This window comes from Lynx canadensis, chromosome B1 (assembly GCF_007474595.2).
Source record: "Lynx canadensis isolate LIC74 chromosome B1, mLynCan4.pri.v2, whole genome shotgun sequence".
Taxonomy (NCBI): Eukaryota; Metazoa; Chordata; class Mammalia; order Carnivora; family Felidae; genus Lynx; species Lynx canadensis.
Window position 1 is genome coordinate 145346349 of NC_044306.2, and position 18063 is coordinate 145364411.

An 18063-nucleotide genomic window follows, 5' to 3' on the forward strand; every position below is an offset into this window, starting at 1 on the left:
TTATTGAGAGACAGAGAGAGACAGAGCATGAGCATGGGAGGGACAGAGAGAGGGGGAGACACAGGATCCGAAGCAGGCTCCAGGCTCTGAGCTGTCAGCACAGAGCCTGACGCGGGGCACGAACTCACAAACCTCGAGATCGTGACCTGAGCTGAAGTCGGACACTCAACAGTGCGTCTAGACAGTGATTAACAGCCAGGACAAAAGTAATGAGGCACTTAGACAGTAAAGAACAAGGGCACCAAACTGGAAAGGAAGACTTCTGGAAGATGTGATGTGAAAGCTTTGCATGAGAGGCAGCTAGAAGAAAAGCCTTCAGGGAGGGGGACCAGCCAGAGCCAAGGGCCTGGAGAGAAAAAGAGCCTGGCATAGTCTATAAGAATTGGGCAGACAGCCAGCACACCTGTGGCTCTGTGGTTAGGAGGGAGACGTGTGATGAGTGAGAAGAGGTAAGGCAGGCCCCTCGAATGACCTTGAAGGTCAAGCTGAAGGGTTAGAACTTAACTCTCAGTGCAGGGGGAAGCCACTGGGGGCTTTTAAGGGAGGGAGCACAAGGGCCACCATAAAGATGGCTCCAGCTGTTGAGAAGAGAATGGGTTGGAGGTCAGAGAGGGGCTGTTCTCACCATGGCTGCACGTGCCCTTCTGTCCCTTATTAGAGGCACCGCACAGACTGGCATGGTGAATAAGACTGCTGCTTGCCATGAGGCATGTTTTCGCCGTGAGGACCCTCGGTGTAAGTCACGTGGTTTTGAGCCGTTGGGATTTCACAAAGCAGGAGACAACAAAAGTGGGCGCTCATAGTCTACTGCAACTTTCTATTTGACTAGGGCAAGTAAAACCTCAGCTACCATCTGTGATCACCTTCATTTCATAAAAGAGGAGATATTTTGAAACCAAAGATAGGACATAATCTCAGAGGGGAAAACCCCATTTTATAGAGAATACACTACACTTTCCGTGTATTTTCAACATTTTTGCTTTAGAACCCGTGAAAACCTCCTTATCGACCGGGTACACAGCCACACATCAGTGTTCCGTACGTCGATATTCAGGAACCACTGAGCTCATGCCTCTACCCACTTCACAAGTGAGGAACCTGAGGTCCAGGAGGCAGGTGGCCTTCTCAGGGTAAAGGGGGTAGTTAAGGGCAGAGGGCCAAGGCTTCAGCCTCCTGACTACAGGTTCATTCTTGTCCCGTTACGTCATCGTGCCGCGTATTTATTCTGCTTATTTATTCTGCTTTGCCAACATTCAGATACTGTACCATCTATTCCGGTCCAATGTGTAGTGCACCGGCCACTTTTACTTCCCTGCCAGGATTTCCAAGAACTAAGTACGTATCAGGAAACAAGCACTCAGCAATCCAGCTCTAATGGAATCCTTTTCTTCATAAAGAAGAAAGTGTGGTGCGTCTCACCTGATCTTCAGATACGCTGCAACTCCGAACACCAACAATACGACGGCAATGACAGTCACCGTAATGGCGGCGATGCTGCCTGTGGAGGAGGAGAGGCACAGAGAGAGATGAAGGAAGGGCATTCGTTTCAGATCAGTCTGCACAGAAGTCAGAGCTAGCATGAAACCCAGGATCTTAATTCTGTCACCAAAATGCTTCTCATTCTAGGAGAGATTTGTTAAATGACCAACACTATTAAGACCTTTTGGCTGGTCCGGAGTTCCGGAAACAAGTCAACAGTAACATTTTTTGCTTTAAGGATGACACAACCTGTTGCTGTTGCTATTGGTGTTTGCGGGGATTTTCGGGGACTCTTGTCTCAAATCTCCTGACACCCTGTTTCCTTCTTCTTTTTTTTTTTTTTTTTTTAATTTTTTTTTTTTCAACGTTTATTTATTTTTGGGACAGAGAGAGACAGAGCATGAACGGGGGAGGGGCAGAGAGAGAGGGAGATGCAGAATCGGAAACAGGCTCCAGGCTCTGAGCCATCAGCCCAGAGCCTGACGCGGGGCTCGAACTCCCGGACCGCGAGATCGTGACCTGGCTGAAGTCGGACGCTTAACCGACTGCGCCACCCAGGCGCCCCGCTGTTTCCTTCTTCTATACACTCAGGCTCCTCTTTCTATCCCTTGTGAAATCTTGGGAGGCTTAGGGTGTTTTATTCAAGGGTCACTACAAAGTAATGTGGTTGGTTTTTAAATAAACCAGACCCACACAGCCGGATCAGTAGTGTCTGCTTCAAAAGGATCACCTTGGTAGGAGAAGCGCTCATTTTAACGATACCATCAGATCATGTTTTAAAACAACTTCTTGGAAAGTGTGTCAAACTTTCATCCTTGAAGGGTGAATTCGGTTTTGTGGAGAGTAAAGTCAAGTTTGGTGTAAAAATAAGGTCAAGTCTGATAGGTAACACCACTTTCTGTGTATAGAAATAACCAGGTGTAATTATAAAGTAACATGAACGTTTCATTGTGTAGTTTGAAATCTGGCTCCAAAGGCAACTATTAATGAGCAGCTAAAAAACCCTTTGAGCACGTAGCCTTATGAGAATAGCCACACTGCTTCCAAGTATTACGACTTTGGAGCACAATGCTCTTTTTGTGTGAGCTTTGGATTGTGATGTATATACTTCAGTTTTGTTTCACCTGGGAAATGCCAAGAATCAACTGGGCTCTTGTCCCCTAATAATTAAAGTGACTTTTTTTCGATGCTAAAGCTGGTGTTAGGGACCCCATCAGTCCACTGAGAAACTATTTACCACTGCAACCAACGCATGGGGCCCTTCGTCACACTGGAAAGAGCATCAGGGATCGGGAGTCCGAATATGTAGATCCAAGTGTGGCCCCATCGCGGTTAGCTGCGTATGTAGCACGGGTTATTTAGGTAACACCGACTTGGCATGCCAATCACCTGCAGCAACCAAGAGAGAAGAACTGCTCCACCCCCCACACAACTTGAGGAGGGATTAAATGAAGAGCCATGCGTGCCAAGCCCAAGTCTTATCCAAAGCGTACCGTCCTGCACCAGTGCCCATCTGTCGTGTACTGGACCTCAAAGGTGATGGATCTGCCCCACGCTTTTGGAGATTTACTGTTTGTAGGTTATTTTGCCATTTCTCCTTTTATTCCTTTCCGTCTCTTATGAATGCCTTTTGTATATTGTTCTTATTAGACCTTTCCACCAAAGGAATTAGAGCAGAGCTAAGAAGCAAATCAGTCTACTTACTTATTAACTCTTTATTAACTCCCCAAAAGCTCTGGGTGAAAGGCTACATCAAACATCCACGCGCTGCTGGTTATGTCTCTCAAAGGGAGCCAAGGAGGTCCGCTGCTAACCCTGAGGCTAAGACCAGAGCTTGACGTGTCTACACAGACTGACCACATTCCACCGTTTCAGAGTTGCCACACGTGTGGACGCTCACATGCCTACCTCCTTGCTCCTGGAATCCTTCAGAGCTAGCTTAGTACAATTATCAGGTTAATCCTTTCCCCCTTGTTACTACTGTAAAGATAGAACTGTGGCACGGAATCGTCCAATGTACAGATCGGATCGAGTAGAGAGAGTTCAAGGTCAGATCCCCTTATGGAAAACTTCCACTCCTCCTCTGAAAGGCTGCACTTGGCTTTGAGGCCTCCAAACTGTGCTGAAATTAGAACAATTCAAAGTTCACGGAAGCCTCTTAACAGCTCTTTTAAAAGAGCTTGTGAAATGAGGATTATGACTGCAAGGTAAGGTGCTGGGGGCCTTTCAAGACTCACAGAGATACAGTGGTTGCAATTAGGAGCAGTTGAAACACTGACCTTTAAATTTAATTTGCCCCTTTCAAAAAAATGGGAAAAGAGACAAAATAGAGTTGATTTCTCTCTGAGACGACTCTTTCTTGCTCCCGCAGAGTTTAATGCAGGAAACTGTAGGTTTGACCTTTTTCAGAGTTTCTTTCCTAACCCTAGGCAGTTGGATCTCCTCCAAATCCATGATTTACTGGATATATTTATGTATCGCCTCTCTCCAGAGATAAATCAGGCAGTTCCCCAAGTCAAGTGCCGTTCTCAAAAAAATGGCAAGCGATAGAGTGACCCGCTGCCCCTCTAAGTGGCTGCTGGCCGTCTAGCTCTCGAAGCCCCGATCCTCAAATGGGGCTCTCAAGGTCATCCTACCTTGTTCACAAGAGGGCAGCCCCTGTGACCAGAGCTGGGATTAGCAGGTGATTTTCCCCCTGCTGGGCTCTTGAGGGCAGCTGGGCAAAGGGGCCCTTCTGAGGGTTGGTCCTGCTCCACATGAGGTAGAATAGGTCGTACTTCAATATCTGGACCACTTATGAACTATTCCGCCACCCGCTGGCTCTCCTCACAGGGTGCCAGCCAAGGGAGCAAGGGTCCTCTGAAAGTCAATCTCCATCAGGCCCCGAGCCTAGGAGGTCTTGTGTGGCAAGCCTGCTCTGCCCCCCACAGCAGCTACCTTCCAAAGCAGCGAAGCAGCGGGGAACCTCATCCTGGGAAGTTCCGCACCTCGGGGCATCATGGTTCCAGCATAATGGGTTGCTGAGCCAACATTAGCACAACTTTTATGGTAACTGAAAAGGCTTGATTTCCTCCTGGTGAAAACAAATGTCACTTCCCCCAGAGTTCTGTTTAAACCAAACTGGAATTTCCCTTCTCCTCCTACTTAGTCTTTTTTCAAGGAGGGGCAGGGAGAGAGAAAAGGAGGAAGGTGTGGCCGGCCAGGGAAGGCTTTGCCCATTGAGGAAGGTATGGGCACTTGTGGGCAGGGTGCTGTGAGTGGGGGATGGGGAGGAGGCTGGCATTTCACTTCCTCCTTACTGGGGTTTGCCAGTTACCGACTGGGTGTGACTCATGCTGTAAAGCCCTGGAGCCAGAAGGAATTAGAGAGAATTGGAGGAAACTTATCTGTATATTTTACAAGCTGAGACGCAAGAATATTCCACTGTGCTAGCACATTCCACTGTGCCAACATGTTCGGCCTGACCAGAGGGTTGCTGAAGATCCACGCAAAGCCTCCTTGAAAACTGGGCCTCTCTGGAGGCTGGGATTTCTCAGGGTGCCATTTTGCCACTTTCACAACAACTCAGAACAAAAATAAACAAGCTAAAGGACAACCATAGTTGTCTCTGCACGCAGGTTACTTTGGGCCAGTACGTGCCCAGAGCCTTACGGCCATCAGGTCACTTAAGTCTCTTTAGGAGATGAGTGGAATTATCCCCACTTTATGGATGAGAAAGTTAGGGCTCAGGGAAATGAAGAGCCTGGTTCAGATCTTACAGTCTGATAAATGGTTACGATAACATCTGAACCCGGACTATTTTATCGCACGCTTTGTATTTGTAATCACTAATATACACGTTACGTCCACTGGCCCTTCTCTTAGCTTGGCCAGCTCCTTCTCTTTCCTCATGACTTAACTAAATATCAACCCTTCCGAGCGGCTTTCTTGACACCCCCACACGAATTACCACGTTACTGTGGGTTCTCAACTCTTCGTGTCCGCTTCTTTCAAATACTGTGTGTTGCGTTTATAAGCTTCCCCAGGCAGGTTCTAACCATATTCATCTCTTCCTCTTCTTCCTGCCCTCTCAACCCCAGATGCAGTCTCTAGTCCATAGTGCGTACTTGACTCATTTATTTAATGCTGAATGACGAAATGTAATGTTGGCAAAAAAAAGAGAGAGAGAGAGAGAACTGGCAGTTTTGGAGCCCCATCACTGTGCTGAGAAAGTTCCCAAGCAGCAGGTTTTCCGTCTACCCATCTTGGAATCCCCTGCCCCAGGTCTTACCTGATTATCTACATGAATGACTCTATAGCCATGGTCCAACCCCTGCATCATGAGCTTGTGAGTGCCCATGGAGGACGGAGCTGGAGGAGTTATTTGGGGAACAGCCATCCAAACAGAGTCAGATGACATCCTTGAAGTAGGCAGAGCAAGCTCCCAGAAGGCTATGCTCCTGGTCAGACCTGGCACTCCAGGAGGCAGGCTGTTCCGGAGGTCATCACTTGCCCTGCTTTGAGTCTGTTCTGTGCCCTGTGCTGTCCTGGAATAAAGTATGGCATCATTTTAAGGGGTCTTTCTCCTCACACCTGGTACTCACGCAACAGGCATGTCCCTTTCTTGATCACACTCCTACTGGTCCTTCACGGACATAGAAGTCTTCATACTCTGAAGGGACTCCGCTCCTATCCCAACTAACCCCTCGCCCCACTTGACCTAAAGAGGCCCACCTGTCTTAAATGTTCCTCTGGGGACTTTTCTTGTTGAAGGATTTTCTCTTTTCCCCACTTTAAACGTGGAAGAAATGTTTCATATGAAATATTCAGCAGGATACTTGTCAATCCTATGGAGGATGGGAATATTAGGATATGGCAGGGCAAACCCGAACAACCTCTCGAAGAGCCTTCCCAGGCTCTTTAAAGGGGCTGCCATCGCTCTGAGAGCGCAGGAGGTGACAACGGGCAGCTCCTGGGTGACGAAGGTGAGCTGTCCGCAGGCGACTCCTGAACAATGTTTTCCTTGGAAATGCAACAACCGGCTTATTTAGACTGCACTCGTAAGTATTTTGACCAACTTCCTGGGTATGTGTGTGCACGTCTGATCTATTTTGAGAAGTCTGTAACAGACCTTTGGCTGTTTTTCAATATTCTTGCTCTTTTCTTTCCTCTTCCTGGTCCAGAGGGTAGGTAAGACATGGAGAAGAGGAGCAGGTGACCACTTCAGAGTGTGGTGGCCTCTCCAGTCAGGGTCACCAGAGGAAAGGAACATCTTTTCTCAAAGGAATTCTTCCTCTATAAACACAGGTGTCTGCGCATGTGCTGGAGGAGGGGTGTGGGTAGCAACTGGGGGAGAGGCTGCAGTGCAAGACCTCCGTGTGTGCCCGATTATACTAGGAAAAGTTTCTCCAGCAATAGTCTCCTATCACACCTCTATCCTCCCAACAACAACGATAACAGTAATAAACAACACTAAAAGTGATCGTGACTGACACTTTCTTGTTATTGGCTCTGGGCCGGGCACTGTTCCATGAGCTTCACTTACTCGAATTCATGTCATTCTCGTGAGAACTTCGTAAGGCAGGTGCTCTCGTTATTTTCTTTACAGATGGGGAAACCAAGGCACAGAGAAACTAAGGGCGGGGAGGCACAGAGTTGATCATTAGAATTGCTGGGACCCCAGCACAGGTTGCGGAGTCCATGTTGCTTGGGGCTGGGCTCTCCTGACACCCCGGGCTGCAGCAGTTAAGTGTGAGTCCACCTGGGGGTTAACTGGTGGCCCTGGCACCTCCTCTGCCTGCTGTCGCTGTCCGGGAACCAGGTCCTAACTCACGGCTGTGTGGCGTTTTGTGTCCTCCTGTAGGTACTGGTGAAGTTGGTCAAAGCTCTGCAATTCAGAATACTTGTAGGCAGGACTAGTTAGAAGCAGACAATAGTCACAGAACAGCGACCTAATAAGGCCATGTCCTTGGTTTCCAGCATGTGTCGGGGTCCAGAAGAATCGCCAAGATCACTGCCCAGTGCTATTCACCGCAGCATACCAAGTCACCAGGGGTAGGTGGCAACTGCAATTCACGCTGGTGTGTGTGTGTGTGTGAGTGTGTGTGTGTGTGTGTGTGTGGGCGCGCCTGTGTGTGTAGGATGTACTATGGGGGAGAGAAGGGAAAAAGAAAATCTCAGTTTTTGGATACTCTCACCCAAGTGGGTCCTAATTTTACCATTACTGAAGGTCACTTGGACTTCGGACCTTGAATTCTGCTTGGATTTCACTTCTGTTTTTTTCCCCCGTTCACTCTGTCCCACAACAGGGGAAGCTAAGCTTATCTGACTCTGATCCCAAATCAATCCTGTGAGTTTCTCCTGAATGAGCTGCATGGGTTCCTCTGAGCTAAGGCAGTTGCCAGATGTGGAGAAGCAACAGGCAGGGCTGTGAGGTTTCACTTCCCAGTTGCAGAGACATGTGTCAGGCTTGGGAACCACACTGGGAAGCGTAGGATTGGATGGATAGGCAGGTAGGTAGTTATGGGGGGAGGTGTATGGTACCGAACTCTGTATTTCTGTCTCTAACTTGGGGATGTCTATAAAAATTGGAACCTTGGGGAGACATGGGAATGAGGCTGTTCTTTGAAGGATGGACAGGACTCGAATAGACAGTGATGAAGGTTTGAGTCTGGGGCCAGGTAGAGGGAGAATAGACACCTAACATTTCTAGGCTGGACATTTAGCACTGAGTCTGGAGACAGAAGCACCTCAACTGGTGTCCTTAAGTAAAAAATGGCACATTCCTTGTCCTCTCCATTTCATAGGAATATTGAGACGGGGGCGCTTTGTAAATCAGCACAAATGAAGGGGACTGTTGCGATCTTTGCAGAGCCCAGCCCCTTGACTTTAGGGTTCAGGAGTCCTAAGTACTGAGGGATTCACTGAGTAACTTACCCAAGGTCACCCAATTTACAGTGGTGACAAAACCAAAGTCACACTCTACATAAAAGGATATAATGGAAATTAATAGGGATCATGAAATGGTTGGTATTTGGGACCAAATCATGGAGTATTCTCAAAGTCAGACATGGTGTTTGGGGACACTGTGACAGTATGGGGAATGGGGACCATGGAAGTGTTTTGGGCAGAGGGATGATTTGCAATAACCTTCTCAAAAATCCAGTCTTCTCTTAGAACTCATCCCCAATGACGTCTGTTCATCTTGAGCCCTCTTTTTCTAGATATTTGCCCTTTTACTTAGCATGGCACCATTTTTTAAAGTTTATTTATTTATTTTGAGAGAAAGAGAGAGCACAAGTTGGGGAGGAACAGAGCGAGAGGGAGAGAGAGAGAATCCCAAGCAAGCTCCACACTGTCAGTGCAGAGCCCAACCCGGGGCTTGAACCCACAAACCATGAGATCATGACCTGAACCGAAATCAAGAGTTGGACGCTTCACTGACTGAGCCACCCAAGTGCCCCCAGCATGGCACCATTTAATAACTTATTCTAGTATATAGCTAATACTGACACGTGTGGTTATGGGTAGTTATGCACACACACACAAGATAAAGACGAGATACGGTATTATACTAATGGTTTTATGTGAGCACGTTCTTTCTGCTCTCCCTAGACTGAAAATCCCTTAAAGCCAGAGATACCAAATACATTTCTTTATTTGTCTAGGCCCAAAGTAAGAAATTCATAAAATATACAATTGCTTCTGAAAGCGTAGCTGTTTTTAAAATTGGACTTTATTAGCAGCTACGATGCAAATATGGAGCTCCCTTATAAGGCATACAGCTTGCGCACAAATATGCTACAGAAATGTTTTTCATTAGCAAAACCTAAATTTGCCTCCGTAAGTTACTCCTGCTCCCCCATGCCCCCAAACCTTTAAGTCATTAAATTATTGCTTACCCATTTCTTCAGAATGGCGGGGGGTAAACTTTATCAAATTTAGTCAAATATGACCGCAACTGGCATCTTTTATTTCACATTTCTACTCTTATTTAAATGCTAGTTAATGAGCAGAATTGCTTAATGGGCAGATGTGGGATTCAAATTTCAGGGCAGGATCCTGAATACCTATCTTTTTCTTCTTCTGGTAATCAGAAGACCTGGTTTGGGGCCTGATTTCACTTTCATCTAAATATTTTACCTACTTGGGTAGCATATAAAGATGTATACTGGAAATACTAATCTCTTCAAAGATGTATATTGGAAATGTCAGTATCAGGCAAATGCTTATTTCCTCTTCCTCAGTTCCCATTCATGTGAGCACATCAGCTGTACTTCAAGGATGCCGGGAGCACAGGTTTGCAATGAATACAAGTAGGCACGGTCCCTGGTTATCATGGTTTTAAGGTTTTGTCATTTCGGGGCACCAGGGTGGCTCTGTTGGTGAAGTGTCTGACTCTTGATTTTGTCTCAGGTCATGATCTCACGGTTTGTGAGTTCAAGCCCTGCACTGGGCTCCGTGCTGACTGGGCAGAGCCTGCTTGGGATTCTCTCTCCCTCTCTCTCTGCCCCTCCCCTGCTTGTGCTCTCTAAACAAACAAGCAAACAAACAACATGTAAAAATTCTCCATTTCACTTAACATTTGACAGTCTTTCCCAATGCAAATGAAGCCTCTTTCCCACCAGGAATTTCTTCGGGCTATGTGTTCAGGTCCCCTGATCCCAACCCCCCCATTCGACATTTGTAATGTGAACTAGCTTGGGTTTCTACGAACAGCAAACAGTGCTCCCCAGCCCCTTTGCCCATGGCCAGTTTTGCAGCCTCCAGTCAACGTAAGGGGGCATTCCTCTCACTTGGCACTCCCTAGACTAAAGGAGCCCTGGGGAATGAGAACGCCCTCCTGAAACGTGGGTGAGCCCTCCGTCTGAACTCTACTACAGAGTCTCCTCCAGGACTGCTCTGAGTTCAGTCTTGGCGCGGCAACCGTTCTCAGGGGACATCTGTAGTATTATGCTAAGAACAGTAATAACAACAGAAAGGAAACCAAAGTCATAGCTGCCATCATTTACCGTGGCTACCCTGTGCCAGGCCCTGAGCTGGGCACAGCGGGGGAGTATCTCCACTTTGGTGGTTAGGAACTGGAGGCTCCAAAAGAAGTTACCAAAAACCTGCTCCACTAGTTAGTGGGAAGGAACGGGATTCAAGCTTTAAAGCTGCATCTCCCAAACCTATGCTCTTCTAGTTTCTGTCATCAGAAGACCCGGCATACAGACCTGCCTTATAGATGCACCCACGAGCTGAGTAACCGTGGGCAAGCCACTTTACCCCTCCCTGTCTGTGTTCATGACCTCATTTGTGTCTCTGTCTCTACTTGTAAACCGAGGATTCTTTCAGTCATTCACACAGCTGCTGTTTATTGTTTACAATGTGTCAAACTTTGATGAAACACACCCTGCCTCTCAGCGCCTCTCTACAAATTAAATCGTTCATTTCAAATGCTTTGTCCATCACGAAGTGCAACACAAAGGTCTCACGGGCTCTGGGCACCTTCTACCCATAAAACTCTAAAGCCAGTAAGGAACTTTGGTTCCATAGGAGATGTGAGCCAACCTGGGTATTTTAGAAATGACCGCAGATCTCAAATTCAGGGTTTGCTTCCAGTGAGGTCATGACCAATGGAATAATGCAATTTTACCATTCAACGGAAATTCTAAAAGGGTTCACTGAATCTAACCTCTTCATTTTACAGAATGGAAGGTGATAGAAATTAAGGGATTTGGTTGAGATCAGACTCCATCAGTTGCAGAGCTGGGACGAGATACCTTTTGATTTCTGGTTTGCATTCTTTTAAATTCTCTAATTCTGGGACTCATCCCAAGTGAAGCTTTAAAGCACTGATAGCTGAGACAACAGATAGGGATAAGATCCTGGCCTCTACTTCACAGCCGTGTTTCCGAAAATCAAACATCTCCATACCGCTGTCATGATTTTTGTCCTGTCCACATCACCTATGCTATAATTTTCTGAACACACGTCTTTAAGTCATTATTTTTCTTTAGATACTTACTATACAGATAGCTTCACCCTAAACAGTAATAGCTATGGAGTCATGAATTCAACATGCTGTTTTATTCTTTTCTCAAATTCACATGAAGACAAAAACCAGTCTTTATTAGGACAAAAAGGGTTCGCCACCTTGCATGCTATCCACCCAGAGTAGGGACCACACTCTGGGAACATAGCTCCCAGGAACATCAGTTTCTCAAAGGGGTTGGGAGAGGAGATGCTGGGCTGGTGGGGGGGGGGGGAGGTGAGGCACCGGCCCTCAGGGCCCCGAAAGAGGCCAAAAAGAACAGAGGGCAGAGAGCTGGGGCCAGCAGCATCTGCCCTGTCAACTCCTGTCCCTGCCCCTGGGAATGCAGCAGCTTTATGAATACTGCTTCTTGGTGAAGGCCCAAGTTGGCGGAAATGTGACGTAGGAGTGACAACTGTCTCACCCTGCCTCACCCACTCCCAGGAGCAGTGCAGACACGAGGGAGGACTTCACTTCTGGGTCCATCAAGCTAAGCCCTATGTCTGCCCCTTCACATGCGCTATGCCAGTTTCTGCCCTTCTCAGCTCTCTCCTGCAGGACAAATTTGCAGTGCCTGGCTTTATAGCCTAGCATAATTAGTTTTAAATTACTTTATACAAGGTATATAATTCAGCCTAGACTGAATTATAAATTCTTTACAAAAATGTTTTTTAATGTTTATTTATTTTTGAGGAGTGGGGGGAGAGGCAGAGAGAGAGGGAGACATAGAATCCAAAGCAGGCTCTAGGCTCTGAGCTGTCAGCACAGAGCCCGATGCGGGGCTTGAACTCATAAACTGTGAGATCGTGACCTGAGCCAGAGCCGGACGCTTAACCCAGGCACCCCTGGACTGAGTTATAACTTCTAATGAGCTAAGAGAACTACAACTTGCCATGGGGTGGGGAGGGGGGGATTTCAGCTCAGATTCCTGGGGCAGAGGGAAGGTGGGCAGGGTCGGAGAACAGAGAATCCCCTCTATGGTTTGCCCCGGATGAAGGAGAATTCTCTTTCCTCTTCTGAAAATTCCGATCTCTAAGTGTGAGCGGGTCAGCTGTGTCATGTCAGGTCACCTAATTCCTTGACTGGGGGACAGATATTTCTATTCAGGAGTCAAGTCAGAAAGAGGAAAAGAAATCCCTAAATCACTCTGCTACCCGAGTATCCTTAATGCAATTCGCGTTGAAATTATGGAAAAGAATTCCCTGGGGTTCTTTCAGGTGGGAACAACTAACTACATGGCAGTGGGGAGGAGGAGGAGTGCGGGGGCTGAGAAGTCAGCCTTTTGTGGCCCCTGACTTTCAACAGTAAGGGACCAGGTTGAGATACTCAACTCGGAAGTCATCCCTTTGTGAATTCCACGGAGGGGGCGAATAATGGATGGCACTGCTTGCTTAAAAGCTGTCACTGATCTCCATGGACTCCATGGACGGGGAGGTTTTTGTTATTGTTCCTTCAGTATTTCAATGAGGACAATGAGGCATGACCATGGATAAATCCATTCTGGGTAAAATAAACCAGAAAAGTTGGCCTAGGCTCTTTTTGAGACTCACCCAGTCTGCAAGGCAAGGCTCAGGGTCCTTTGGGGTTCACCACACTTCCACACTGGTGTTCCCTTGAGGACATAAGCAAGAAGGAAGGGAGGAACCTCTCAGAGCCCGAGATAGAGACCTAACCCTATTTGCCAAGCGGTGTGCAAATGTCTGACTTTTATCATGGAATATGGGTGGAGAGCAGAGAGTTACAGTTTCAGGACACCTGTTCCAATACTTACCTTGGCCAATGGCAGTGACACTAGTGTAATTAATGCAGCCCAAGGACTCAGGGATCTCTGCAGAACCATTAATTAATTTAGCCTTGCCTCCATGTATTTAGTCACCTAGGCCAGGTAGAAATCTGCTTTTGGATATTATTATTTTACCAAATTTTAATTTTTCCCAGACTCAGGCCCCCAAGGTTTTAGCGTTAAAAACTTTGGAAAGAAAATAATTTCCGGGGCGCCTGGGTGCCTCAGTTGGTTAAGTGTCTGACTTTGGCTCAGGTCATGATCTCACGGTTCCTGAGTTCAAGCCCCGCAGCAGGTTCTGTGCTGACAGCTCAGAGCCTGGAGCCTGCTTCAAATTCTGTGTCTCCTCCTCTCTCTGCCCCTCCCCTGCTTGTGCTCTGTCTCTCTCTCTCAAAAATATATAAACATTAAAAAAATAAAGGAAAATAATTTCTAAACTTTGATGCCAGTAAAGAGGAGTGAAACCCTAGCTCCTAACTGGCCACACTCAGGGGCCAGTGGGTCCTTGGCAAAATCCTAGCTCGGCTTTTGTATCCCCATCTCCCCGCAAGATTTCTTTTCTCCCCGCTAGAAATCTCCAGTTGTTGGAGATTTCTCTACCCTTTCCCTCTGCGTTTCCCAAGTTCCACAAAAGGGTTACTATTTCAAATGTGAACCTAGTTATTTCTCCTTTACACGATCTTTTGATTATCCTTTTCTGTACTGTGTTATAGATGGGTACTTAAATGGATCCTTATTACCTAATACTTACAGTAATAATCCTTTTGGGAGTCTTAAAGTGTTTTACAAACATTCCATTTTTTTCAAGTTGAGAAAATCAAAGTCTAGAAGAGTCAGACTCTTGTTGGTATCCACACAGAGAGCTGGAAACCCACTGTAATAATAATAATAACAGCTAACATTTACTTAGTGTGAACTGTGCAAAAGACACTTTATATATACTTGTCTCAGTTAATGCTAGTAAGCACCCTATAAGGCAAGTACTGCAATTCTGTTGTCCTTGTTTCATAGATGAGGAAAACGTGATACTCAACGACAAACAAACTTGTGCACGTCTCCTCTCCAACGAGTGGCGTCGGTGGAATCTGAACCAGGCAGTCTCTTGCCAAAGTTTGTAATTCTTACCCCTCTTAGAGCCTGTCTTCAAAGTGACCCCACAATTTCTCCAAACAGAAATACGGCAAAGTGTTTTTGATGGCCCACCTCCATGGACTCACTGAGATTTTATGATTTTAACCTAAATTCACCTTCAGTTTTGAGACTGTGGCTCCCCCCCCCCCAAAGGTTGGGAGTCTGATGATAAAGGGAAAGTACCGTGACATAAGATGCTGGTTCTTACTGGCCAATATTTTCCTTTCGTGAGACCGGAGAAACAAGGCATGCTGAGGGCAATATCAATTAAGCATCCAGTATGCGTTCTAGAACACGCTGGGGTGGGATTTTTACATTCTTATCTGATAAAGATGATGGATTGGTGCTGATCCGTTTTCACTTTCCTGTTATTATTTTATGATGAAAAAGACATGATCTTTGCAGTACAAAGATTACGGTAAAGGGTCTGGATATAGAACTGGTTCTATTCCAACCAGTTTCCCCAGTGAGACAGTAAGCCACAGATTCATTAATGATATCAGCTGTGCTTATAAGCTAAATCCCACTCTCTCAGTGAAGCATTTCCAGAATCACTTTAGTCATATACGACTGGTGAAATTATTTGAAACAGAAAGTAAGAAAGTGTTCCATGGAGACAGAAACTCTCCAAATGTAATGAAAGGTGATGCTAAGACAATTAAAATACGGGATGGAGTTGCACCCCTCACAGGTAACAACATAAATGGTAACTAGCTGGTTTCATTACCTTGACATGTATTTTTTAAAGGATATTTTGGAAATATCTCAAAATCAGATTAAGGTTTAGGTAGTAAAAAGTAAACCAAAGGAGAAATAAAAGTCATAGAGACAAGAATGCAGAATAATTTTTACCTAAAATGAAATCTGATCTTTGGAGTTCCTTTGGGCAATTTACTTGGAGTTAACAAACTTTGAGGTTTAGCCTAAGCTTCAAAAATTGGGCACAAAATAAAAAAAAGAAATGTGACTGAGGGTTTTACAGCAATCCATAATCTCATCAGCTCCGAAGTCCATCGGAACCAAACGCAGGAGGCAGTCAGCAGGTTAGGAACGAGGTGTGGTGGGAAGGGGCAGTGGGAACCCACAGTGGCAGCACAGAGCCCTTTAGGTCATCTATAATGATGGCAATGTATTACAGGGATATCTGTGTGCATGGGAGTTATGAACTAAATGTTTATGCCCAACCCCCAACTCATATGTTGAAATCCTACCCCTGGTATGATAGTATCTGGAGGTGGGGCCTTTGGGAAGTGACTAGGTCATGAGGTGGAGCCCTCGTGAACAGGATTAGTGCCCTTATAAAAGAGTCCCCAGAGAGCTCCTATGCCCCTTCTGCCACATGAGGGCACAGTGAGAAGATAGCCATGTGTCAACCAAGAAGTAGGAGGTCTCATCAGACACTGAATCTGCAGGTGATTTGATCCTGGATATCCCAGCCTCCAGAACTGTGAGAAATAAATTGTTTAAGCCACCCAGCCTGTGGTATTTTTGTCCTACTAGCTTGAACTGATTAAGACAGTACGTGAAAGTGTTTTTCTTCATCCTCAATCCAAAGGTCAGGGTTTACGAGGCTAAGAAAATACGTGGATTTATTATCTGAAGTTTGATATTTAGTCATTAAACTATACACTGTTGGGTGCTAGGAATTTCTTTGTGAGCCCAAACAGACAAGGCCCCACCCATAGTTACCTGGAAATGCAGGGTAAACGATGAACAAAGAGCCACAAGCATAAATGTGAAGAAGAGATACAACTGAACTGTGACAGTGTAACTGGAAGACCAGAGCTAGACTGGGGGGCCCAAGAGAGACTTCCTGAACAGGTGATCTGAGCCGCTGAGACCCCAGGAATGAGTCAGAATTAACTGGTGAAGGGATGTGTTTTGGGTTCCCAGGAGAAGGTGTGTCAAGAGGGAGATGAGCACGTTCATGAAACGGACAGACGTCAGCGTGGGAGGGGCAGAGAGCAAGGAGTAGGGAGTGGGATGAGGCAGGGATGGCAGGGCTCTGTGGCCTTATGGATTCCATCCTAAGGGCAGTGGGATGTCCCAGAGGGGCTGGGATGCAGGGAGGAGCGAGGGGTGTGTGACCTGATCAGATCTGTGTGTGATCCTCACTCTGGCTGCTCTTTGGTGAATGGGCAGGATGGGGAGATGGGTGCAGGGGAGCACAAAGAGGGGCCATGGTGGTGGGATTATGGGAGCTCGGACATGAGAGCAAGAATGAAGTGAAGCGGATGCATTTGGCAGCTACGAAGATTTCGAAATCAACAGTGTTCGGTACTGAGAGGACACAGGGAGCAAAGAAGAACAACCTGAAAAGATGGTGGCACCTGTAAGTAAGTAAGTAAATAAATAAATAAATAAATAAATAAATATATTCTTCCATCTTTTTAAGGACCTAATTCTTTCTCAAATCTATACTCATCGTTATGAGTTAATCATGGAGTAAGGAGCTGTCGCGTAGAGCTAAAAGTCCCCTGCAGGTATGGATGTAGAGATGTCTAGATGTCCATGCCTGCCGAGTGCCCTTTATTTAAGGGTATTTATTAGCACAGTTTGTACTGAATAAAGACGGGGGTTCAGACAAGCAATTTAAAGTTTGAAGGCCTGCGGCACCTGGGTGGCTCAGTCGGTTAAGCGCCTGACTCTTGATTTAGGCTCAGGTCATGATCTCGTGGTTCGTGAGCTCTAGCCCCGTGGCAGGCTCTGTGCTGACAGCGTGGAGCTTGCTTGGGATTCTTTGTCTCCCTCTCCCTCTCTGCCCTTCTCCTGCTCACTCTCTCTCTCTCTAAATAAATGAACATTAAAAAAAAAAATAAAGTTCAAAGGCCTTCATCGATTTTCACAATGATATGTCCTCTTTGTAACGGGAAGTATAAGATAGCATAAAGAAGGCCAGTGGATGCTTGGATTTTATGGACAAAAGAGAATATCCCTTTGCATCAAGCAAAGTGTAATTTTAAAGTTTTCATTTGCATAAATTGAAGACATTTTGAATATAACTTGGAACGTGATGTCAGTTAATCTCTCAAGCATTTGCTGAACACCAAATCGTGCACGACACCGTTCAATTTAGTTTATGGGTCAAAACATATCATAGTCATGGTTTCCGCCCTTTTAGAGTTCTGATTTAGTAACACAAGAGGATCCAAATTTAACATATCGTGCATCTCTTTCTTTCTTAAAAACAAAACAGAAACAAACAACAGAACTCATTTGCCCTGCAGAGCTGCTTTGGGATGGCCGCGACTACCACCTGCCTCTCCTTCCATCAGGCAGCCCCACCACCCCTTGGACTCGGCTGGCCGCACTCCGTCCACGGAGCTTATTTCCACAGTGGTGCTGGAGGCCATCAGTCCTCCCCTGACTTTTCACTTCTGTGATTTCAGGTAGGATGGGTCTAGTGGAATAAACTCTTGACTCAGGGCCAGTTAGGAGAACTGAATGGCAATCCTGGTCTGGGTGCTCAAGTGAAAACTTGAGTAAGTTGCTGAATCTCTTTGTTTGAACAGATACCATCGAGATCACATCAATGGAATGTTCTGAACATCACACAAGGGGCTTACCTGTGTCAACTGCTAGCCTGACTCTTAGGACACGTATATTCTCAGTCAGCTTCATATGAATATGGATCTCATTCTTCTGCATCGGACAATTGTAATACACAGTTTCATGG

The 18063-nt window shown here is 46.2% G+C and overlaps 1 protein-coding gene across 2 annotated transcripts in view; it reads right to left on the minus strand.

The window, feature by feature from the left end:
• PARM1 (prostate androgen-regulated mucin-like protein 1) overlaps positions 1–18063 on the minus strand; it is a 111677-nt gene that overhangs the window by 16179 nt on the left and 77435 nt on the right. For both annotated transcript variants that reach the window (XM_030313678.2, XM_030313679.2), the window contains one exon: positions 1420–1498. In XM_030313678.2, the coding sequence (XP_030169538.1) occupies positions 1420–1498 (79 nt within the window). The remainder of the gene's footprint in view (positions 1–1419; positions 1499–18063) is intronic.